Raw genomic sequence first — 26,982 nt, 5'->3', positions numbered from 1 at the left:
TATACCGGATGTATGCGGAAACGGGGAGGGAAAATCCGGTTTTCGGTGTCACGCAGGTAAAAAAAAGGAACGAGAGAAAAAAAATTACGCAACGCGATCGATCGCCTCCGCCTCTATACGTGCAGTATACACACATACGAGTTACAACGCAAAAGAGAATACCCGAAACATAATATATGTCGCGTGAGCAGTGTACCAGAGGATAATTATTAATTTATTATATTATAATATTGTATGCATGTGCTCGGGCGAAAATATATGGACGACGTTATTATCGTTGCCGATAACGGAGTGCGCATGAACGGATAGGGCTCATCTGTTCTCGTGATCTTGCTCATGGCCGCTAAATACAAAGATAGCTGCTATATAGTACATATCCGTCGAATTAGCATTTCCACTTTGATAATAGAGTATACAGCTTCTGTCTCTTGGGAGGTGAAAAAAAGGTTCTCGTGCAGCAGCAGTAGCAAGGAAGGTAGCATTATGTACGACAGTGGCGAGAGATAAAAAGCTCTCCTCTCTTTTAGACTCGAGAAGAGAGAGAACTGCAGCGGCTCGAGCTATGTATAGACCCGTTTGCGTGCAGAGAGCAAAGCAAAGCAGAAGGAGAGAGAAAGAGAGGAGAGAGTGAGCTTGTTGCAAAGCAAGTGGAAAAGGTACAAAGGGCAAATGCACATGTTGCATTATATTAGCTCTTCTCTTGCAGACTACAAGATTTTACTGGCTATACAGGCAATGCTCCCTCCCTCATTTTCTTCAACATGGCACGCATAAACGCACGTTTATATACATTTCGAGTCAATGATGCATTGCGCAGCTTTGCGCTTAACTCTGGCTTTATGTGTGTATGTGTGTGTGTGTGTGCAGCTGCAGAAGAAAAGCCGTATCCAATTATGAAAATTAAAGGCCCTCTCCCCCTCTCTCTTTCTTTCTGTCGCTTTGGCGCGTCGCTCCGTAAACTGAAATAGACTCTCCTGTCTTGCTTATACTCGGAGATGCAGCAGCAGCAGCGGCGACGGCGCATTCATCAACGGCGGCGTGGCTTGGCAAATCGCTCTTCGAAAATGACTCACATGACGCGCTCTCGCAAGCTGCAGCGTCGCACAAAGTCGAGGCGAGGCGCATATACGCGTACATCGCGTGCCACGTTGCTGCCGCACAGCACTCGGTTCTATACACATTTTGCATTATATTTTCCTCGTTCGTCGTTCACGATTTAGCTGCAGCTGATTGACACTCGAGCGAGAGCAAGTCGCAAGCGGCACATCAATGCATCGAGGCACTGCAACGACGACTGCGACGACTTTTCGTTCGTTTCGTGGAAGACTAGCCGCGGCCCATAACGTTCGTCGTTTAAAATTCCCGGCTGTTTTTCTTCTTCGACTTCTATATCGTCGTGTCGTGCGACTTACTACCTATTCACCTTGGCCATTGTACGCCTTGCGTTAAATACATTTGAGAAATGGAATGAACAAAAAAAACTAGTGAAAAAAGCAGTTTGTTGACCTGCGATAAAAACCGGGCCTGCGAAAAATATATACACATTTCATATATCTCATAAAACCAGATGGGTGATTACGGTAAAAGAAAAAAAAACAAATTGCAGCAGACCCAGTTGCGTTTTCCACGATCACCACGAATACGTTACGTTTAAACCTATCGCGTGGTCAGGAGAATCGAGGGTCGAGTTCCCAAAATTATCATCGGACTCGACTAACTCGATCTGAAAAGCAGTACCTAATTCTAGACTTGTTTCAGGCGCGCGATCGAGACCCGATTGAAAATTAGCAGCTCGAACAAAAGAGTCGAAGTAACTTCGCGAGAATATTAGGTAAGCTGGGGGAAAACACGAGCTTGGAGAAGACGATACTTTGCTATATTATCGTTATAAGCAAGAATATTAAAATTAACGATCCATTGAATGTACATCAACACTGAATAGCTGGTTTCTCACTTTTATTATCAGTCGATTGTCTCGCTTGCTCCGAATGTTTGGTTAAGTCCAGTGCGTAATTATTTGTGCTTTTTTCAATTCTATGTTTTAAGTGTTAATTGTGAATGATAAATGTTGCGTTGAAGATGGCTTTGCTGCAATTGCACAAACTTAAATCAACAAATTTGTGACACTTTCTAAAAAAAATAGGTAGTTAATACGTATCTTTATAGATTTATGCGTAATCGTCATCAATCGTCTATGGAAAATTAAGGGAAAATCGTCTGATCTTATTGATCGTATTTGTTGATTACTCATGTAATGCATTCATGATTATCCGTTCTCTACTTTATGCGTATGGTCTCATCGAATCAAGCACGAACGATATACGATAGAAGCTCCAAATATACGAGCGTGAGCTTAGTAAACGCCATGATGTACACATATAGGGAGGCCCAAGATACTGATAATATTCCCCTTGCCTCTTGGCCCTCAACCCGCACCTATGCTACATGTATATTACTTGTACGTATAGACAGAGAGTATCGACCGCAGCTCAAGCCGTGGATCTCAGCTTCTCGCGTTTGTATACAATATACGCAGAGCATGTCACTGTGCGCATGTGTACGTGATATATACATTTACGAATCACAGACGCGCGCACGTATAGGTATACACACGTCTTTGGGCACATTTGTGTTGGCATATGTATGTGTGGAATATATACAGACGCACTCCGTAACTATGACACATTCTCCGGTATATAGGTATATGCTGTACATGTGCGAGGGGCCAGGTGATGCATGAAACGAGGCTCTGCGGCAGAGATCGACGATGTAATTAATATATGCTCGTGATGTGCGCATGTAGCAGGTACACCTACTACCACTACCACTACTACTGCAGGAGCTCGTCTCTCTGCTTGCAAACAGCCATAGGATATATATGTAGAGCTCTCGAAACTCGCACTAGCGCGGCTGATCACACACACACGGACACGATCTCTGCCGTATAGGGAGTATACCTACACGCACACATGCGCGTAGACTCTGGGGAACAATGATTTTCGCTGAAATTAACGCAGCGCCGCGAACACAGCGCATCAAACAGTGCACTGCAGCTATACACACACAGAGGCACAGCACATATAGATGCATACTTAGCCGGAGATGCGTGCATAATGGCTTTTAGACAGCTGCTGCGGCTCCGCTGTCAGATATGCGTACGGTGCACCTTGTCTCGGCGACTCGCCCCCGCTCGCGACGACGACGACGACGACGACGATGCGTGTATAATGCATAAATAATAGCCGCTCACGATATATCGGCCAGCTGCACCACATGCTTATGTATATTTATAATGAATATCCTTACGTACAAACACGTACCATAAAGTATAAATCGAATTCGAATTAAGACTCGAATACAAAGCACCGGGCGTCTTTCGCGGATTAAACAAATTTTTCCCTAAAAGAGAAAAAAGAAAGCGAAATAAAAAGCCCGTGCTCTCTCTCTTTAGCCCATCGATACGTTATATATAATCGGCAAGCAAGCGCGCGACATGTACCGATCAGCAACGGCAGCGCGTGTTTGTGTTAGTGTGCCGTATATATATTGTGCGTGCGCGGGCTCTCGTGACTGGTCAGACTGGTTGTATTATAGCGTGTGTGCCGGGGCGCGCTTATAAGCGAACGCGAGCCAGCCAGCATAGAGCGCGAGGCGATTTGCCATTGTGTGTGCCGCATGATAATACTATATACGTCGTCGTGAGTGTGCTAGGCTAGGATCGATAAATACACGATAAATTTATTTGACTGCTAATAATATTTATATTTATTAGCTATAGGTAATCCAACGATATAATTGAGATAGATCGCGTGCGCGAGCCTTGAATTATTAGCACGCCGTCGAACACGTTGCGAGTCGCAAAACCATCGTCCAGTTCCATTTTTTTTTTCACAAACAGTGCCTAGTTTTTTGGTGCCGATTTTCCTAACGATGCGCTGAGTGCAGATCGTGCATCGTGCCTTGTGTGTGTGCGTGTCAGTGCACGCGTCCGTGTTTGTACGTGTATAATTGTGTGTGTTTTGGCTCGCGCGTTACTGGGTGCTGTGTGGCTGCATAGCTTTTCATCTATCTCGACAAATATATAGATAAAAGCGTAATCGCGAGCTTGGTGTACGCGAGCTGTCAATTTATACCAGTGCAGAAATAGATATACAGAACGTCGCGTATTACTTTGCACGATATTACGCATATGCTTCGAACGCACGTGGACGAACGATGAACGAGATGGGCAGAAAAAATTATAGGAGGTACGTGTGCTGTTGCTACATTAAAAAAACGCTCTCGCTCCTCGTGGTCGAATATTCCTGGCCCGCTGATCTTTGCAGTCGAGAGCTGTGCTGCTAAGCGCAACACAGTGTCGTACGCTCGGAGCGAATATTTTCAACGTTTAAATATAGATTCCGCGCCGATATGCCATATAGAATTTTGCTACACGAGCGTATACACATGTGTATAATATGCGTAAACGCATACACACATACACAGGCGCGGAATATACATCGCTCGTAATATACGCATCGAGCGGTCAATGTCGTCGTCTCTTTTAGCTCTCGAGTTGCATTTCTTGGCTCGCGGCTGCAGTGCCGCTGCGTTTGTACCTGCATATTGCTCGGGCGAGCGTCGCTGTATATACATCCTTATACACATAGCCATCGCTGCTGGACGAGCTGCGCGCGCGAGCGACGATGACGACTGGTCATTGTCCTTTTGTGAGGCAAAAGCTGCGACGACGCGCCTTTCCGAGCCTCCCAAGGTTATACTTATGCGGCAGCTGTTGCTCGGAGCAGCTCCGTATAGTAGTACCTATATAGTACAGTGAGCGCCGCGACTCCGAAGCAAAGAGAAGCGCGAGCGCGCAAAATCCCATAAAGAGTATAGCCAATAATATACGGACGCGTCTGTGCCTTTAGCAGTTCAGCTACTGTACTTTGAAAGAAATGAAAGGGATGTAAGATCGTGTGGCGGCTGCTGCAAAACTCGAGACTTTAAGAGCGACAATGAGTAAGCGCGTGTGCGTATAATCATCTTGACTCACGCGGTTTATCTCACCGAAGCTTCTGCGAGAAACTGTATACCAAATTCGAGACGAATGCGAGCTTGAATGTATAAATTATGCTTTCGGCGCGTAAAATAAATTTATAAAATACCCGAAATTTGATGGCTGCAACGCATTACGCATAGAACAGATCGTCATCGTTTTTATTTTTCCCAAGGAACAACAACAACAAAAACCTGAAAAAGTCGCTTGCCTCGTTTATAACATTTTATATAAACACAACGCGATCGGGTCGAGAGAAAAAAAAGTCTCTGAGAAACTCTGGATCTTACATTTGAACATTATACACGCGAGACGCGTAAAAACGAAAAAGATCGCGCTTGCGGCCAGGCCTAAAAAGAACGGAAAGGAAGGGAATATATACTACTACTACTACTACACATGTATATATAATGCGGCGTCGGCGGCGTCGTCGTCGGCGGCGGTGGAGGCAGTGGCGAGCCTCAACGGCAAAATAGACTCTGAACTTGACAAAAGCCGACCTTCAAAGCTGACATTCACTCCTCTCTTTCTCGGCTGGCTCGGCTCGTACATACTACTACTACTACTACTACTACTACTACTACTACTACTACTTTACTACAGGCAGCTCGAACTCGAGAAGCGAGGAACCTTTCTCTTTCTCGCGTTCGCGCCAATATGCGCAGCTTATATTGCCCGACCAGCTCTCCTGTACGTATAGTGTATATTAAGACTGCCTTCTTCCTTGCCTGCGAGCTGCTGCTGCGGCCGTCGAGCTCGATCGGGGCTCCCTACCAAACCAAACCTGTGCCAGCTTACACGGGGCCCACTCGCCAACCACACGCATACACACAAACACACACAGACACAAGCTCAAGCACAGTCACTCACACGAGGATATCGCTCTTTCTGTGGTTAGTAAACTTTTCTCTCTCTCTTTCTCTCGCTCGAACTTATATTCGCTCTTTTGTTCCTGTGTGTAGCACTTTTACGAACGCGCGCTAAGGCCCATCCTGTGCAAGTGTGTCTGTGTGTGCGTGTACGTGTTGATGTGCTCTTCGACTGACTGGTGGACCCATTCGAGCACAAAGAGAGCCCATGCCTCTCTCGAGCGAGTGCTCTCGCACTCCCTGATGTATATTACAAGCAGGCACCAGCATTCCTACAAAGCTCCGATCTGTGCGTAAGCCTCGATATAATATAATGTGCCTAAGAAGCCCAGTAGAATCGAACGATTTTACTAAATTATATCTTCGATGCTTGCTAGATATAATGATCCGATGATTTTACAATATTTCCATGACGATATTGGCGTCACTTGTACTATTTTATATGACACTCATGATCTGGGCATCGTTGACTTTGCTGCACGCCACAAAGTCATTTATCGAAATCCGAATAAAAATCTTCTCTCTCTCGAGGTCGATGCAGAATTACAATTCCTATCGCCTTTAAACTCCTCTAAACGCCTGACAGTCAACAAGGACTTTTCCCCAATTTAGGACTCCCCTCTTTTCTAGCTGCCTGTTCGAGCCCGAAGCTAAATCGTCGTCATCATCATCTCCAGAATCTTATAATGTAGCTGCCGTATTATATATGTATGATAACACGTATGTATGGTGCAGATTTATGTATGCATTATTAGAGGAGCTGCGCCGGATCAGAAAAAATCTCTACGTATGTGTGTACACGGGGATATTTAATGAGGGCTCGAACTATGCTTGGTGTGAACGCAATCCATCCCAGAGCATTAAATGACTCAGGTCTTATTGTAACGCACGAGTTTTCTAGGACCCTATGTGTGTAGAACCCTCATATACACAGGCACGCACAGAATCATATATATTCCCCCCCTCCCTTCCCCTCTCTCTAAGGCTCAGTTCTTCTTTCTTCCTTTTTTTGTTGTCTTCTATGAGTCCTCTCGCTCTCTCCGGTTCTTTTCATCTCTCTCTTTTTTTTGCATACTACGCAGGCGCCTTTTATATTGTATGTGTCGATTGTTGAAGATCCGATGCTCAACAATAACATAAACACGAATGAAAATATGTGTGTTATTTTTTCTCGGCAATCTCTCTGAAGAGCTCTTCTTCTTAGCCGGATGACGGCTCGCAAGCTTACGAATCCGTCTGTCTAGCTTAGCTCTCTACATTATGCACAATTTTTCCCCTCCCAATCTCTCTCTCTCTATTTCTCGCGTGAACAACAACAAAAACAACAAAAAAAACTTCTTTCGCAAAAGGCGTAGACGCTTAAACGAGCGATATTATCTTTCAACGCGCTTAGAATAATGCGCGCGGCGCGTCTGCAGCTCGCTACACATATATTGCCTCTCATTTGCTTATATATGGGCTTATAAGTTTTTTTCATCTTCGGCTCTTTTATTGGATATAATCAGCGTGTGGCCTTGCGAGCGCGCGCCCCGAAAGATTTCGTTCCGGACCGACGCGCGTCGACTTTTATTTAGAGCCGGAGAAAAAAAATGACGCACGAAACACAAAATTGAAGCCCTCGATTCTATGCTGCGGTTCGATCGACGCGGCAGGTATATCATGCGATATTCTGGATGCGGAATTCATTATGCATCGCGCGATATCATATACTGGCTCAGCCGAGTTGACGAAGTTTATTTACACGAATCGAATATACTTCCGATGGGGAATATCATTTACACAAATGCGCAGCTTAGCCCCGTGCGCAATAATTAAATCAATACATCGAGTATACGTGCGTATAAAGCCGAACTTGCAACGCATCGGTAGCAACAAAAAAAAATAAACCTCCGAAAAGAGAATACAGGATCACGAGCTTTCGGCGACTGGCTACTACTACTGTTTACTATATATAGAAAATCGTAATCTGCTATACATGCAGCCGTACATGCCAAGTCTGTATGTGAGCGGATTTTAATCCGGCTGCAAGCTCGGCTCGGATCGCCATGATGTCCGTGCAGCGCCGCGCGCGTGACGCGACGAGTGATTACTCTTTGGCCCATTTTATACAGGCCAGCTCGGAGCACGTGAAAGGGCCAGAGGAGAAGGAGGGGATGGTAGAGATACGTCGTGTATGCAACGTGTGTAATATTGACCAAGATGATGAGAGTCCGAAATATAATGAAATTCAACATATACCGGAGAGAGAAGCATCGTAAATCTCCATTACAAAACGAGGATTTTCCCTCTCGGTCGCAATGGCCGACCTTTTCCTGCTTTTATTAACGCAGCCAGAGGCAGGCCAGTCTCGAGCTTCTTTTAATCGACGCCACTTGTATGGATTTTCATCAACGTCGCATGAAAAATAATATAAATGTAAATACGCGTGTACGTGTGTACGCGTACTCGAAATAGCCGTATTGCCCCACGAGTTTATGCGTCTGTGCGTACATGCGCACGGGTCGTCAGCATAATTTAACTACAACTCGAGCTTGAAAAAAAAAAAGGAAAAAGAAGAAAAAAGAAAAAGTCGTGTGGTAGAAAGACAATGCGAAAATCAGGCAGAAGACGTAGTATATGTACACATTCGCGTTCGCGCGCGATGGTTTTTCGGTCGATTAAATCGAAATCTTCCTCGAGGTCTGCTGCACTGCTGCAGTACTTATATACACGTATATATTATTAGCATACAATACGGTGGAACAAGGCAGAAGGTGGAATACGTCTACTCCTTTTTCCAGCTCTTTTGTCTCTGGTATACGGCACTCGCGCATACACAGACACACGTAACACACACCGTAAGGTGGATGTATTCTAATACGTTCGAGCGACTGCTTGACCACCACCGTACGTGCACGTGAGATCAATCTTTCTCTTTCTCTCTTTCTCTGTTAGCTAAAAATCTCGAGGCAGCAATGGCAATGGCAACAAAGCCTTGGAGACTCGGGCTCATTGCTTCTTTTGCATCGGTTTGCTAAAGCTGCACGCTGCTTGAAACGGATCGCTCGGGCTGGCTGCTGGCTGTGCTGCGGCCTCTCTCGCGGTGTGAACACACACACACACAAGCACACGTATACGCACACGGACACACAGACACAACAGCAACAGAGAGAGAGAGAGAGAGAGAGAGACCTTGAACCCTTCGGACTCTCGCGATTGTTCCCCGCGAGGCAGAGCTTATTAATCTGCCGTATCGGTCTGCCTGTGCCGTGCTGCTGCTGCTGCTGTGCTTGCCTTAACGTGCAGTATACAATAGTCACCGCTGCTGCTGTCGCTGCACCGCTGTTGTTATATTGACTATACGTAGCACTTATACAGGATTGTCAAGCCGACTGAATTTGTCATATATAGATGTGTGTGAGAGCCACAGGATGTATCGAGTACGTGAAATGCACTGTACTGGCAGGGCTCGAAGTGAACTTTTGGTGGAAAAATACTGGGATACATTTTCGGGTAAAAAACAGAGAAGAGAAGCATCACTGCCACGGCCAGGTTTAACGATCAATTTCGCGCTCTCTGTATACGTACAGTATACACGGTGTATCCCCTTTTGGATTCGATCCTCTCCTGCTGAAAACGAACTTTCTTACCCTTCTTCCTGATCTTTATTATTTTTCTCGCTGCTGCTCTCTGGATGCAGCTTATAAACACACACATACAAAGTCCTGACGAGCATCATCCTCTTGTTCGTGCAGCAAACAGAGTACACGAAACATATAGCGTCAGCAGCAGCAGCAACATCAGCGCGAGTATCTCTCCCTCTTGGATTCAAGAAGTGCGATCTCTCTCTCTTTCTTTTTTTCTTCTTTTTCTCTCCCAAAAGATATCCCTCGAGTTGCAATAAAAAGCCTCGAGGCAGCGGGCGGTGCGCTCGCGAGGATTCCCCAAGCGCATCTTTTTTTTCTCCCTGAAAACTTCGGGCACGCAGCCTCGTGCAAGCGGACTGAAGAGAACGACCTAATGGATCCTTCTTATAGCCTTCTCGGCAACACAATATATGTAGCAGCGATGGTCTCTCTAGTGCAATCTTTTCTCCTTTTTTTTCTACCTTAAAAGTCTCGTAAGCTGTAGATACCACACTGAAATAATCGTTGTTTATTTATACGAATTAATTCGTGGCGAAAAAAAATTTTTTCGGAGTCGAATTAAACACCATAAAATGCGTAATAAGCGAAAAATTTGTTCTTTTCAAGTTCCTCATAATAACTCAATATTCCTGGATTCTTACATCATTGTATATTGACCATACGGTTTTTTTTCTGTTCCAGGTAAGCCAATTCAACAAGCAGTTCGCTAAGCGAAAACGGCAACTTTTATGTGCGTATATACTACACATGCGAATTTCGCATGTTTGGCGCAGGTACATATAAATGAAAAATTTCAACGAAAACGTTCCTGAGCACATACACGCTGCAAATTCTTTCAAAGCGTCAAGGCGTGCTTTATGCGTACCATGTATATTTATATTCATTCGAACGCCGCTGTATAACGAGCATTAAGCTGATTATTTTTTTTTCTTTCTTTCCAAACTTGTATTTATACTAATGTTGACGTATTGCCGCGGTCAGTATAATTAGTAATTTCAATGAGCCACAGCTGCGTTCGCATATACTCATTGTCTCTCGAATTTTTATTATTCGGATGAACGGAATTTATAACGCAATATTAGGGCGATAAATTATTAAAACATTAACGTGAGTTTACACTTGTAGCTTTGCGTATTGCGTTCGTTACGAATACGAGAAAAATGAGAGAAAAGGCGAGATAAGGTGTGCACGTGTAGCGAGGCAATAATAGAGACCGGTGCATATATGGGCTATATACATGGCGGCACGGATACATAATAACGCAACTCCGCGTAAAAGTAAAAGTTCTGAATTTGCTTATAACGCGTATAATATACTGACAAAATATCTCTCGCGTATACATAATGTACGGAATAAATAAATTTTCTCTCTCTCTCTCCTACTCGGGTAAATGTGTTGTTGTTGCTTGTTTTGTGCAACAAACGCATTATACGCGTGTATTATACCTCTTAAAAGAAATACACGAAGGAGGGATCTCGAGCCAGGGTCCGATACATGCTTTTTTTGTATTTTTCTCCGTCTGTACGTGTGTGCATATGCACATATACACACTCATACACGCAGGTATACATGAATGTGTGCCGGTGTATAGCGTTTGGCTATATATAGAGTATTAGCGGCATTTCGTATCATAGCCGTGGCGGGGTCCTTTCACCTTTTCCCTTCGCCAGTCTCCACGTATTGCACACACACACAGACTTACACAGACTTACACACACGTATGTTGGCGCATTTGTCATTCCACTTAGTCTCCCAACGAGAGCATATGAACGTGCGCAGACTTCGACTTCCTTTTACCTGCAGCGGCGGCGGCGGCGGCTGCCAGAGAGCTGCTGCGGTGCAAAAGCTGTGTACTTGGCTGCCTTATACCAAGCTTCGGACCCGGTCCTAAAAGGCCCTTTACCTGTGTGTGTGTGCGCTTATATATCTTCACTTCAGGGTATCTTTTCACTCGACGGAGGTTTTTACTACGATACACACGCGTCTATGTATGTGTGTGTGTGCCCTCGCTGCACAGACACGCGGCGGCCAAACACATGTGCACACACAGATAGACACACACACAAATAGGAGCAATCGCTCAATGCTTCTTTGCTTTGCTTCTTTCTCTTTCTTTCTCTTTCGCAGCTATATATATAAGTACGCACACCAAGCCAGCAGCGACTATTCGCTCATTTTACGTTCTCACGAGACAGCAGCTCGCTTTTCAACGATTTCCTTTGTTCCTTACTCACACGTACAAGCGCTCATACACACACAGACGCATACCGATACACCAATACCTATATCTTTAGGTACTTGGTTTTCTTTCTTTTTCTTTCTTTTTTACACACTCGCAACTCGCGTTTATGGCCGAAATAAACATCGAACGCGCTAAATTTTTTTCTCTCCTTCACTCACTCACTGGCTCGTGGAGCATCGCCAATCGATCCAACTCTACCTTTGCCGCGTGTTTTATGTATACGGTTTTGCAACGATTATACCGAGAAATACAATATCGCATTGGCCATCGATTATAGACGGATAATATAATGTGTAATATGTGCTCGTGCGCGCGCGAGGGGGTATGCCTCGATGACTGCTGAATAACGTCAAATCGATCTGCGGCATAGATTAATTGCTCGTCCGACTGTTCTGCAAATACGAGAGACAAAAAAAATTGAGAAGAATCAGGGAAAAAAGTAACAGTCGAAATGAAGGATGACAAGGTCTCGCTCTTGGAATTCTTCTATGCGGTCCCTGTATATGTTTTTGCCGGAAGCCGATTGGCTCGACCAACTGCGCGTAATATCTATCTACCTATGTATATTGCGGCGGCTTGTTTGTCTTTTTGGAAATGGCCCTCTCTCTCTCCGACTCTCTGTCTATTTCACCTCGTCATTTTGATGCAAATTAATTTCGAATCACGTGCGACAAAACAACGAATCTACACAACTGTACATCGATGAATATTCAATGCCCTCGTCCTCGTCGTCGTCGTGATAGTTTATTTGCTCTTTGAGGATATTATAGGATATATGCGAAGATTTTCAATAACACAAACATAGCGCATCGGGCTCAAAATTCGTCCTTACTTTCACATGACGAGGTCCGATGCTATTATGATTTTATTTTTTCTCTTATTTATCTTACTTGCTTTATTTGCATGAAAATAAAAAATTATTTTTTTACATAAAGACTCAGTTTGAGAAATGAAAGGATCGTAAAAAATGATAAAAAAGTAAATACCATTGAAAAAACTCTGCTGCGCGGCCAAAGCTTTTTTCATCCAATAGTGGCGCTTCGTCTATATCATAGGCAAACGAACGCGAGCTTGCACGATTCTCGCGAGCTTTACTGTTGGACCATATATAAATACTATTTGTGTGCGTACGTGCATAAAACGATATTAAATCTCGATAGTCGAGCCGAAGGCAGCCCTCGTGCGCGCGTAATGTGGGATAGATACATGTGGGTACAAACATATATGAATTGAGAGATAGGCTAGAGAGGAGGGAGAGAGGGATAGAGGTGCTGAGCGAGTACCAGTGTATACATGCACTGACCGTCACGTCATCACTCCTACGTACTATATACATACAGACTTTTCTGCCGGGATTAATTCGACGAGTCGAAACGATATCGTACGCTCGCATACACACGTACACATAACACATATAGATTTGCGATCAGTGCACGAGAGCACGAGAGAGAGAGGGGCTGGTTGGTTGGCTGCCTATGTATACAGTACACATCGGAGCAAGCTGAGTGCGATTGTACGGGCCAAAAGAGAGAGAGAGAGTAGATATATATACAGACAGACAGACAGTCAGACAGACAGACAGACGCGCGGATATATACAGGCACACATATACACGGACATGTATAGAGTTTTGGGCGCTGGGTGGGGGCTCTTAGGGTTCCATCAAAACCCTAGGCTCGAACCAGACGAGGGGGTACGAGCAGCAGAGAGTAGCATCGCTACACCGTACATCTATATGCCCTTACCCTCCTATGTGTATATTACGTGCGTGTGTCTGCGTGATGTATGTATACATCCACACATCCCTTTTTTAACTTTCTGCACTGTGTATATGGGCGCAACGAGAGCACGATGCGCTACATCATCGCCAGCGCTGTTGCTGTTGCTGCTGCTGTGTTGCGTTGCAGCGTGTACGTATCTCTGTACATGTGCTGTAGCGTTGCGTCCCGCATCGTTGCCATTAAATCGCCCTATCTCTCGTTCTGCTGCTGCTGCTGCTGCTGTTGGATTTGCCTCGTCGCTGCATTAGGAGGCCCGCGTAGCCACTACTGCGAATTCGTCAAAAAGTCGAGCTGCGAATATGGACAAAATGTATACGGAGCCAAGTCATGGGTGCACAGAGTAAACACGAGCGTGCGCAGCTGAAGGCACGATCGCGATGGAAGATCGAGCTTGCGTCGAGCTCGTCAGCTGCGGCTTTTAAAACCAATACACGTCTATAGCAGTGTAGTCTAGTTGGTTTGAGCGAGTTAAAACTTATACTTATATACAGCCGGCATTTAAATTGCGATCGCTACGCGTCATTTATAAGGCTTAAATGCCAATAAATGTGCAGACAATTTTTTTTATTGAATGACTCGGGGGGTATTAAATATAGAAATGAAACGTACGGATTTGTATCGTCGTCGATGCGGAGCGTGCATCTTTTTACGCAAATGCTCGCGAGTCGTCGGGCAAATGAGATTTGAAAAATAAAAATAACAAATTTATACGACTTCGAGGAGAGATTCACCTCGGAGCTCCGAATGCAGCCTGCCTTTCAATGCATTCAAAGAGCGGCTACAACGAGAGCATTTAAAATCAAGCTGGTATTTTAACTCTGAGCAGTAGCTCGAAAACTATATAGCGCTCGCCTAGCGCCGTAGCGTCGACCGTCGTCGAATATAAGCCTTACTCGTATAGTTACAGACATAGAGCACGTATACAGCAGTTAAAAACCAAGTTGGAAGCCCTCGCCACCATGTGCTACAAATATATAATGGCCCCGTACAGTCACTCGTAGGGAATAAATGCGTTTATGCGAGAGTGTGTGTAAGTACACAAAACGCGGCTACCTCCCCATACGAGCTCGCGCACACACATACACGCTTATAGGTATAGGCTCGAGTCGTGTAGTTTCGAAAGCTACCCTCCGAGCCGTGCTTGTGCATGTGTGTTGTGTGAGCGCTGTACAATACACGCACACTCTTGCGTCGAGCTCAAGGAAACCATATTATACGTACGTTCATTTGCAAAGGTTTTTTTTGCCATTTTATTTACTGAATGCATGTGTGAACTCCCCCCGCTCGTGTCTCTCGAGTACTCCGTATATATACGCAGGCTTTGTGCCAGACTTTCAACAAAAATATATCCAAGAGCACCATGAATCGTGCCTCGGTCTTATCAAAGACTCGACCTTATGTACGAATGAGTCGAGTCCGTTCGTATATTGGTCGCGTAAGCTCTCTCGAGGCCCAGCAAGTTTCGCAGCTGTAATCGGAGCGCAACTTGCAACTGTTTTTATTTTGTTCTCTCTCTCTGTCTTTTGGCGTTGCTAAAAACGAAAGAAAAAAGGAAAAAGCAGCAACAAGCCTCGAGGTAGTGGTAGTCAACGGAGGGTGTCGAGGTATACAGTAGGCTCAGAGAGAGAGAGCCTGAGTTAGTGAGTGAGCCAGTGAGTGAGGGACAGAGCAAGCGTACATATATACAGGCTACGCTGCTCTGGTCTGTGGCCGAAGGGGCGATGGCCTCGCTCGAGGTATTATATATTTTTGCCAGTGTAGTACAGCTCTGGCCTGGCTCTCAACGCCATATACAAGCGATGCACAGGGCCGCGCGAGCGACTGGCTACGTTCCTGCGGCTGCACACACCGTGAATGTCTACCGTGTGTATGATATAGCTATATAGCCTGGCATACGGCAGTGTGCGCCGCCGCTGCTGCGCTCGTGCGCTGACTCGTTCGCGCAACCAACCAACCAACCAACTTTATATCTATATAGCTATACGAACAGCGACACATTGAAAGTCGGAGCTGTGTGTATATGCGAAACCAAGCCGAGCTTATACGTATCTCTCTCTCGCACTCGCACTCGCTCGCTCGCTGCCTACCTCCACCACTACTTTCTGCACTGTGCGCGCAGTGGTGTGACTGCACGCGCACTGGTGTAGGTAGTACAGGCAGTTTGCACAAGCACAGGCACGCACACACACAGCAGTGCTCGCAAATATTAGCAGAGCGAGCGAGTGGCAGCGCCGTACATACATATAAAGTACTTGCGTGTGTGTGTGTGTGTGTGTGCGAGTACGGGTGAGCGTTGGGCTGCGCCAAAAGCGATGCGCATCCGCTCCGCCGAGCAAGTAGCGTTCGAGCTCTCAGTCTCTGCTCGGCCGTCGCTGGGGCGGCCTCGTCTGCGCGTCTCCGTGTTCCGCACCGTGTGTGTTGTTTGTTGACCCCCCCACCTACCCCCCTTTTCTCTGCTCTGCCACCCACCCCCTCGACGTCACACACACACTCACACACATCAACACACTTCACACAACACATATTTACGCACACACAACACGAACACGCGCACACACACTCGAATTCAAATATTAAATACAGAGAACACGGAAAAAACATATATATATGTTGTTATATGCGTTTGCCTCGGCGCTGCTATCAATTGTGAATTGTTAATAATTTTGTTTGTGCCGTACTCGACGCCCAGTGTGTGCGTGTGTGTGCGCTCTCGTATCGTACAACAAAAAAGAAATACATTACATTCATTCACACACACATACACTTATTTTATAAATAACACACATCCGAAGAAGTTGTGTACGGCAGTTGATTATGCATAATAAAAAGTGTATATATGCTGGCTAAGCGAAGTGTGCAGCGCTTACGGAAATCGTCGAGACTGCAGCAGAGCAGCCAACTCGATAGCAGCAGCGTAAAAGTGTGTGCGCGTTTGAAACGACGGCGACGAGAACAAGTCGACCGAAGATCACAAGAAGAAGGTGTGTGTGCCCCGTGCGCGATTGTGTGTGTGCGCGCGCCCGACTCTATCTCGCTCTCGACGACGACGACCGACGTCTCTCGACCTCGAGCACAACGACCAGCAGCTGCTGCAGTGGCTAAAGAGAGAGAACAAAGTTGATAACTTTGGCATGGGAACGTACATGATTCGCTGGAAAAATACGTAAATTTTTACCACGACCCACCCTTTGCAAACGAAGAAAGCTTTTCGGAAAACAACCCCGTCGCAAGTACAAAAAATGCTACGTTCGATCGAGTAAGATAGCCATCGTGTCGACGAAACGCCTGTACTCGATGTGTTCAAGAAGCAAGAGAAAAAAGCTCTAAAGTGTGTTTTCCAGCATCGAAACTAGTGCAAAATTTTCTCTCAAAAAAAAAGTGTGCAGTTCGTTTTCTTCGTCTGCGATTTTTTTAGTTTTTTTTGTTGTTGAAAAAGCGGGGCGTCGACGCGCGCCGCCCCCTCCACCACTACTGCTGCTACTACTACTACAACTGCTACTGCAGCAACAACTACTACTACTACTACCATCAACAACGTTCTGTGCTCTGTGCTCTGTGTGTGTGAGTGTCTGTGCTGGCTGCTATATACCATACTAGCACTCTACTGCTCGGCAAACGTCTTCCTCGTCGCTCGTTCGATTGCGTGCTGCAAAAGCTCGCCTCGCACCAAAGTCGTCGTCGTGCCTCTGTGTGTCTCTCGCTCCGTGTCTCTGTGTTAGTGCAACTGTACGAGAGCCCGACGATCGCGGCTCGACTCGAGTGTTGGCTTTTCTCCTCTCGTACGAAAAGAAAGATAAGAGAAAGAAAAGCTCCAGCATTGCATTGCACCAGATGCGAAAGTACAACATATAGGGGAGCAAACGTTTTGGCAGCGACAAATAAAAAAAAAACCCGAAACGAAGCGAGGAAGGTATCGACGAAGCATCGTCGTCGGCCCCTGAAACGGAGTCAGTGTGTTGTGTGCGCAAGTGCAATAAGCTCACCGTATACATAAAAGCCCGCAGCAGCAGCGGCAGCAGCTCCAGTTGCTCGCTCTCGTGCGCGATACAAGAAGTTTCTGCGCTCGTGCGCGACACAGTATATATTTGTATTACATTTCGTACGCGGTGAAATTTTTATTCGTACACTTCGCACGTTCGAATTTCGAGAAAGAAACAAGAGGAGCGAACAAAGTCCGACGAGGAGAGCGAGGAGCGGCCACACCAAGCCGAGCTTTCGACGACCATATGTATAAGTGAAGATCGAGAGAGAGAAAAGAAAAAGCAGCAGCTACGGAGCAGCAGACACGAAAATCTGTGCGTACGAAGGTGCGCGACTACGGAAGCAGCGGAGCAGCAGTTATTGTGTGTGTGTCGCAATACGTATTTTAATATCAAAATTGAGATAAAAGTGTGCATCTAACACTTGTACAGTGCTGCGCGATATGGATTGGACGGTCAAGGCGCGCCGAGCGTAAGTTCATTTTCTCTCAACAACAACAACAAAAACTGTCCCATTCTTCGATCACACACGTCCACCGAATTTTCATTGTATAAAATCGAAACGAAACAACTACGGAGATGTCTTTTTTTTGTTCTCTCCTTTTTTTTTTTTGTTTAATATTACTCCTCGAACGTAACAAGCAGAATAAAATACACACGTCCATACGGTTAAAATATCGTACGGAAGAAAACCTCGGTACTTGTCATTACTCGATTAGATTATGAATAATATGTGTATGCGAGCCGCACACACGGCCGCAACTCGCGCTGTCCGTTTGCAATAATAATAAATATATATTAATCATGCGACAACACGCACGACATATGGTACGAGAGTCGAGAACGCGATTTTACACATATTGTAAACTCTTTTCCTTATCGTTCAAAATTTCTCAGTTGTCGCTCGGGCGCGCTCGCAGCTCGGTCGTATACTCGCTCGCACACACGTTACAAAGCACACGTATACACATGCGAGACAATTTAGGCGAACTTGTCCTTCGTTGGTTTATAATATCTGCAGGCAGACGCGCGCGCGAAGACGCACACATATATGCTCGTATGACTCGGACGTCTTCCTCGTGCGAGCATAGCACACTACTTTGATTTACGATATATGTATAATAAACTGCAAATAATCACGCGTGTGCGCAACGTATGGCAATGATATAGACACATACACATCGGAGCTCTCGAAACGACACATATATAAATGTAACTTATGTAACTTACTGCCTGCTGTACTATATACGCGTGTGTACGAAGCGAACGAACACAGTGTATACGTACGAACGCGACGCCAACAGATAGGCCACACATCGTTGCATTATATACACTCACGTACATCCGATATCGTTCGTTTTTTTTTCGAAGCGATTCTTATCGTTTGGCTCGCGAACTGCTGCGGGACCCCTTTAACTTGTGCGCGTATAATACTTGTACCGATACAGAAGACGCACACACACACGCACACACGCACTCACGCAGTTTTTTAATTTTTTCTGCTGACCGAGCGTATACTTACAGTGGACGAAATTTTTGCCTACACGATTTACGAGCTTGTGCGCGGAATATATTTTGAATTATCGCGCGGTTCATCGCGCGCATGTGTGTTGTGTGTGTGCTCGCGCCCGCGCGCTTCGCTGTTTTTAGCATGAAACATTAATAAACTTCTCCGTACACGCGAGCACGGCTGTTTGAAAATAAAAGACACGAAAAATATTCACCCAATCAATATTTATAGGGAATCGCGCACTCGCGAGTAAAATTTACCCACCAAACTTGACGTTGTTTTCTCTGACGTCGACAATTATTCTTGCTTTAATTCCTTCAATCACAAATGCAAAAGATAAGACAAAGCAAAAAAACAAACATTAAAAATTGATGCATAAGAAAAAAAAAACAATCATCATCCACATGACTGGCAATATGTACAAGAAAAAAATCGCTATTTTGTGCAGGAAAAAACGCGCCAAAACATCCCACGACGATTTTTATGATCGCGAAGCTACTTCGGGAATCCCGTCCGACGGATTCAACGTGACAGTGAGAGGCGAGGCGAGTTCCATACGCATTCCAAAGAGGTAAAAATGAACAAAAACAAAAACAAAAAAAAAAAGAAAATTAAATTTCACAAAAAGATGGCAAAAAATGATGCAATGCCACTGCAGAAAAGGCTTTGAACGAAAAGTGACAAAAAATAACTGGTTGATGAACTTTAGCTTTATAGATCTGTGCACTTTTTTATTGTTGCCTGTGTTTATGTTGTTGCTGTTATTTGTTGTTTTTAATTCACTATTATTAGTGACTGTGTTTATCTGTTTTTTCTGTAACGCTCACTCACGAAACTGCTAATCAAAAAAAAAAAAAAAGCTCAACACCTACGACTGATTTTACGACAAAAACAAAAAGAAAACCAAGCTCAAACTCGATTCTGTCAGAGAACTCTTGAAAACCGAAAACAAAAGCAAATGAAAACATCATATCTCTCGTCCATGTGGCGTTTTATAAGCGTCATATCGTCGTGTATATCTCTCGCCGTTACAATACATACTCTCCTCGAATTCATATGTACACTTATAAAGGCGGTGCGCGCGTGCGCACCCACAGACATTATATACTTGTAGAAAGAGAGAGAGAGCTTTAGCCCAAGAGCTTTCTCGCCCTCTCTGTTTACGAAAGCTCGACCCCGTCGTGTGCGCACAGACGCGCGCAAGCTCGTATGCGCGCATGCGTTACCGTTACCCTCTCTATCTCCCTGTCCCCCCACACGATACGATGGTGCTCGCTATCTCGTGCTTGCAGTACTTAACTATATAGCCAGGCCGATATATAGAGAAACTTGCAGTGCGACGAACGTCGACCGTCGACCGTCGACCGACGACGACGACAACGACCCATAAAGAGGGGCGAAGGGAGGGGGTGTAAAAAAACTTGAAAGCAGAGTGTATATCTCGCACGTATACGTATACTCTGAGGATCGCTGCACGATGTTGGCGCGATATACGCGAGTGGCTGCTGCTGCCACTGCTTTATGCTCTATGTGTGTATAATGGTTATAGCGCGGGGAGGTTGGTCGCGAAGAACATGTGGCTTGCATGTGCGTTTTCTCTCTCTCTCTCTCTCTCTCTCTCTCTATCCTCGCGTTGCGACGACGTGCACTGCAGCGAGGAGCCTCGCTCGCGGAGGATGTTATATATATATTGGCGCGCTCGGCAGTATGTGCTGCTGCTGCTACTGCTGCCTCGAGCATTGCCAAGTGCATACATGTGTGCACGCTTATAGGTATATACTATGTATCCGCGACGCGAACGGATGCGCGTCGAGGAGAATCCTGAGCGCTTATTTCCGCCTCTTTCTGCGAACCGAGCCTTCCTTCATTTTCCTCTTCTCTCTCCTTGTGAATTTTTTTTCTCACATTTCTTTGCCGATCACCTCGGCGCTCGCTGGCTTGTGTGTGTGTTTACCTTTTACCTCTTTTTGTCGTTTCTGAGCCACTCAATATTACACAGCTGCCGCTGCTGCTCGCGCGTCGACGATTTTTCTCAAGCTCCTCTTCCTCCTTTTTTGTTCGATGCAGCGCAAGGCGTTATAGTTATAACGTGTGATACGCGCCGTAATGCAATGAAAAAGCTCGCACGATCATCGAGCGCTATGCGCATGCACATGTGTACTTGTATATCGTGCACTTGTGCACCTGTGCCCGCAGATCGGCAGAAACAAGTGTCGTGTCGATCTGCACGCGCGCATACACTGTTGATGATGATTACACAAGTGCGATGTAGCACAACGACGTGTGCATAAAAATACGCTCTAGTAGCAGTGCTAGTCCGTGTGCCGCTGCGAGATGTTGATGAAGAATAGAGATACGCACACGTGCATGTGGGACGTAGAAAGTGTGAATGCTATTATGTAGCAGCAGACTCGAGTGTGCGCCGATCGATCTCTATTGGCCTCTATGCTCTGTGCACCGCACGTGTGCGATCTCGTTTTTCGGTCTCTCTCTCTCTCGTGCAATATCGCGCTGCTCTCTCGGCGTTAGCGAGGCATCGGCTCATCGTGGCCCAAAAGCCAAAAAAGAAGTGAAGAGATCCCGCTCACAAAGCGAATTAAAGGGAATAAATAAAACGTGAGGATTGTATCGATCTCGGCTCAACGTACTTATATATGTGATCGTCGTGTGTGCAGCAGCATGTTTATATGTGCTGTGTGTGCTCCTCGTCGTCGTCGTCGTCGTCTCGTGGGAAATAATCGTCGCCACAGCTGTACGTGTCTTTCGACCCGAAGTACATCGCACGCACACACACACCTGATGTCTATGAATGGAGCTATTAAACCGAGAGCGAGAGAGAGAGAGACGTTGCGAAAAATCACCCCAATGTGCTTAGCTCTCACTGCTGCCTCTCTCGCTCGCTCGTTCTCTCTTGTTCCCGTCTAAGCTCGAACTGTGCATTAGGGTAAAACTCTATTTATACGTACATCGGTACACGTACACAGCTCATTTCCAGCGGTGTGCGCGATGCATCATGTGTGTGTACGACGATTAGTTGTCTAATATTTAATGAAAAATCGTCCCAAAGATCGATATACGAGCAGCAGCAGCAGCCGCAGTACTCGTGTAACGTACAATATATGCTGTATACACGGAAGGTAACGTGCGTATGTACTACGTAGTGTGTGTCATAAATATTCGATCGTGGATTAATTCTACACTTTGCTCCGTGTCCGTGTATGTGTGTGTGTGTATGCACGCGAACAAGTACGCACAAGGTACATACATGCGGCAGAACCCGAGTAATTACCCGATGTACTTTCAGCTGCGTTAAGGGAGGGAGGGCAGAGAGTACTACTAGTGCTTTCGGCTTCGCGTGTTACTTGCTTTTACATGCATTATGCAGTCTACTCTCTCACACACACACTCACTCTACTATTGAGTTTATATGCAACGAGGCAGGCATCACCTCCCACATCCTCTTTATTATAGCCACACACACGCACGCGTGTATGCACCCAATCGACACTGCGGCAAATCAAAATTCGGACGAGATTTCGAAATTTTCTTGTGTGCGCCGTGTACGCCAGCTTGTGCCTGTATATTAACTCCATGTGAAATATATGTTGTGTGTGTGTGCAGTCGACGTTGAACATCTGCGCTGCCTTAGCCTCGCGAATTCGCTTTCGCAGTGACAGCTGCGAGCGTGCGTATGTGTATAGCTGCCTCGCTCATGGCTTCCCTCTTACTTTGGCAAAGAAAAGAAAAGGAATGGAAAAAAAGACGACGACGATACACCAAGACGTACGTCGCAATATGTGTGTGCGCGCGCGTATGTCTCTCGACACTCTGTGTATACACACAGAAATTTTTTGCGCTTTTTTCTATACACAACACGTTCTCAACGCGTCTGTATGTACGTATGTATGTGCATATGTACATTACACGATGGTACATGGTCGAGCGAGTCAGTCAGACAGTCATTATCTAGTATATCTGTCTACTTTATATAGCTGTTCGCCAGAGTTATTCCTCTTCCTCTCTCTCTCTCTCTCTCTCTGCCTGTGTCTTTTAACCGAGTGATGTGTGCGCTAAACTCGGCAGCTATATAGTGGATAAAGTGACGAGGCGCACATGAGACCATGGCTGCTAAATCGCTATCCATTTTAACTCGCGAGAAAACGACGCACGTTCGTCAAACACCAAGAAATATTCTTGAAAATATAAAGCGAGAGTGTTGATTCGCGTAATAATGCGTCTCGTACTTCGAATTACACGATCTGTCCGGAGGTACTCACGGTGCTCTTTAGCGAGATGCAGAGAGTCAGATAAGCACAATGTATGTGTACCCTTCTACCTTTCTTCGAGAATTAAAAGTTGCTAAGGAAGAAGTTAAACCAGACGCATCGCGGCGACGAAAGACGCGGACGTACGACGACGATGACCGCTGCTGCCGGGCATGGCATTATTATAAACACGAGCTCCATAATATAACGCGCGTGTGTATCTAAAAGCACATGCACACGAAAGCACAGAGCCATCGTCATCGCGGCTTACATAAAATAAAGCCAGCAAAGTATCTGCATGTGTGTGTATTATATTCGTGTCGGCGCAACGCCTATGTATATATAGAGCTAGATGCGACGATGATGTATTGTAGGGTGTAACGACCTCGCATACACATACACACACGAATAAAGACGTGCGTGTGCATATGTGCAGCAGCGTCGTTTATATATAGATAGAGCACACGAGGCTTGAAACTATATATGTCTACAATTGCTCGTTGCTGCTGCTGCTGTATATGTGCGCGGCATAAGCGGCGTCAGTTCGTGCATGTGCATAGCAGCGTGTCGCTTATATTATGAACCGGAGCGGGCGCAGCCTAGCGCATATTATATACATATACACATCCCGCCGCCCTATACCATACGTATACACTACATAGTCACTATTACACGCAGGCTTGCAAAGCTCTGCGGACGCATCGAGCGTATACACACTCACACACGATGCTGCTATATATAATATTATTATGGCCGAGTGCAAGGTGTATGCGTGTATCGTGCCCGCGAGACGCTCCACGAGTCGTCTAATCTATATCGACCGACTCTTCTATAATATACATTGGCTGCTTATGTTATACTTGCACTATATAATAAAATAATAATACAAAACGCATCGATGCTCGCTCCGAGCGATATCGCTTTGTTATTGTTTTTGCAGCTCTGTCGAAACTCGTCGTCTTCTTTATATTATCACATTATTATTGTGCACGTGCGTCATGATTTTTTGAAAGGCAATCGAATCAAAAAACGACAGAACGAATTTGCTCATGCAAATGACCGAAGGCTGCAAAGGAAAGGCGCTGCTCCTACTGCTATTCGTGGCCAGCCTCGAGCTGTTGCTCCGCAAAATAGGCGAAAGAATCGGCGCGTATATATCTAAGCATGGCCGAGCAAGCAGCCGAGCAAGAAGAAGCCAAATATTTGTACGGGGAGAGAGAGAGGCTAGGTCAAAATCCAAACCAGTTCTCTCTCTTCTCCGTGCGGCTGCATATGCGGCACATTGCGTCGCTGCAAATATGTGTATTATGTGCCGTGTGCGCGCGCACACACACATGCGGTGAGAATCATGTGCGAGACGTGAGAATGTCTAACGAAAATAATCGCTCTCTATCCTCGGAGTGAGGAGGGAAGCTTTCAGGAGTACACGATGATGATGATGATGATAGCTCGATTCGTGCTCGTTGCGATACGATGCGATATTACGGCGACGACGATGATGATGATGATGCTCCAATGATGCGACTCAGTTTTTCCCAGCGAGAGCCCCCCAGATTATATTATAGCGAGCGAATTTCGTTCGTGACGGAGCAGCTCCAGCTCGCTTTGGATCGCTCTTGGCTTGGCTTGGCGGTGCTGGTGACCCTTTGTCGGACAGCAAACGGCGACGGCGGCAAATACGACGAAAGCATGGCACTCACAGAGCAGCAGCAGCAGCAGACACACAACTGGTTTTCTTTCTTTCTCTCTCGCTCATGGCCGAGGGCCGTTCGAAATTCCAGACAAAGTATATCGTCGGGGCAGGATGTAAGTTGCCCGCCGGCTGACCAGCCCCAGTCTGCGCGCACTGCGCACCGAGAGAGCCCAAGCTTCTCTCATTCTCTCTCTTTCTTCGTCGTGAGCTTGTCTTCTTCTTCTTCTTCTTCTTCTTCTTCTTCTTCTTCTGTTGCTGCTGCTCCGAGGCTGTGGCTTCTTCTTCTTCTTCGTCTTATTTCTTAAACTTCTCCTTTCTCTTTATCCTGCTGCTGCCGTTGCCTTGCAGCAGTCTTTGGCACAGCCTCGCTCGTCTTCTTCTATTTCTCGTGTGTGTATATACGATCGCGAGCAAGAGTCGAGAGTCCCTCTCACTTCTCTCTCCTGTCCCGCTCCTGTTGCGCTGCTGCTGCTGCTACTCCTGCTGCCGTTGCCTGCCCGCTCGAGACGAACTACTATAGTGTGATTTTCTGAAATATATTCTGCAAAGATTCGACTCGACCTGGCTCTCAAAGTTCCGTAGGTAGGTTGTCTCTACAGATCGCAGTTTATAAGGCCTACTCGGTCGACTGGGCGCTAACACGTTTGCTCGTAGCGCGTATACGACTTTTCTTCGGCACGCACCTCTCTTATTTCGCCTTCTTCATCATCATCATCATCGTCTGCTTCTTCTTCTTCTTTCTTTTTTGTCCCTCACTCGAGGCCTGCTCCGAAATGATGTGGTCTCTCTTTTTCGCGTCGGCTATATATAATTCCGCGCACGACTCCGAGGAATTAGAAAGGAGGAAATGTATATGTGCGTGCATGTGTGCGTGCAGATGTGTGTAATATAACGAATGCACATGCCACACACTGGCACATAATATATATAGCAGTCGTGTACAACGCGCGGAGAAACGAGCGGCGCAAAAACGAAAGAGAGAGAGAGAAAGAGAATCGCGCAAAAAGGCGGCGACCTTGAACAAAAGTTGGCTCGCTCGAGCAGCCGCAGCTGCAGCAACAGCAGCACACGACTCTCTGCGGATGATTCTTGCGTGATTACTTTGAGCAAACTTTCAAAAAATCTTGAAAAATATAGCTCGACCAAGAGACGATAGTCTGCTCCCTCGAAGCCGTCCCGGGAGAAGGTGCCTCTATACTAATTCGACGAAAGAATGTCGAAAAAAAAGATGAAAAAACTAAGCATAGACCAAATTATCTATACACTTAAATTGACGGGCTCTTGGCTTTCAAAACGTTTTACGCGTTATGAGTATTTATGTGTTAAATATTACTTTGCCAAGATCATTTCGAATGTTTCCGATTCCATTACAATAAAGGCCAGTAGTAGCCGATTACTGCAAACTTCGAACGGTATCGAACATATATATCTAGGAAGTCTTGACACTCGGTAATTATTCAAAAATTGTATAGGCTATGTAATCCTGCGATCGCGGCATGTTTCCGTATAGAAAAAACTACACACGCACGGACCAATACACCGGCACGAATTCAATGCCAATCCATCTAACGAGCGCCAATCTCAATAATTTATTTCTTGCGCACGAGCGCAAAAATTAGGTGCGCGTGATAGACCGAAATTATAAAACATTTTTTACGACCAGCAGCAGCTTTATTACGTACGTAACTATAGATATACGATATATATGCGATTGGCATATAAAAGAAAATCGTATTACACAAGTCCAACGATATTTTATTTTTTGCCGCAGAATTTTCCCATGACATTGAAATTTGCTTTGAATTCGTCATCCAGCGCTGCTGCTATATACTACGCCGCGCTGACGTCAGTCCGCGCCTTTTCTCTCTCTCTATCTCTCGTTCTTTGACTTTTTATATATAAAACGTGTGCACATGAGCTTTATAAAACGACAAAACGAACTTGACATGCGTCGAAAAGCTCACGCGGCACATCGGCA

At 45.7% G+C, this 26,982-nt stretch overlaps 1 protein-coding gene across 5 annotated transcripts in view; it reads left to right on the top strand.

The window, feature by feature from the left end:
• LOC106658266 (uncharacterized protein DDB_G0283357) overlaps positions 1–26,982 on the top strand; it is a 116,105-nt gene that overhangs the window by 58,368 nt on the left and 30,755 nt on the right. Inside the window, exons 1-2 of one of the 5 annotated variants that reach the window (XM_023460820.1) lie at positions 3,629–4,247; positions 19,495–19,617. The exons of 1 other annotated variant lie outside the window; for it this stretch is intronic. In XM_023460820.1, coding sequence (XP_023316588.1) covers positions 4,216–4,247; positions 19,495–19,617 — 155 coding nt within the window. In that variant the 5' untranslated portion in view covers positions 3,629–4,215. Of the gene's footprint in view, positions 1–3,628; positions 4,248–15,932; positions 18,009–18,369; positions 19,618–26,982 lie in introns of those variants that run through there. 3 more of the 5 variants (XM_014380136.2, XM_014380138.2, XM_014380135.2) reach the window with 3 other exon arrangements.

Source organism: Trichogramma pretiosum, unplaced genomic scaffold (assembly GCF_000599845.2).
Source record: "Trichogramma pretiosum strain Unisexual culture from Peru unplaced genomic scaffold, Tpre_2.0 scaffold6, whole genome shotgun sequence".
Lineage (NCBI taxonomy): Eukaryota > Metazoa > Arthropoda > Insecta > Hymenoptera > Trichogrammatidae > Trichogramma > Trichogramma pretiosum.
Note: the sequence above shows the minus strand (reverse complement) of the source record. Positions and strands in the feature narration are given on the sequence as shown.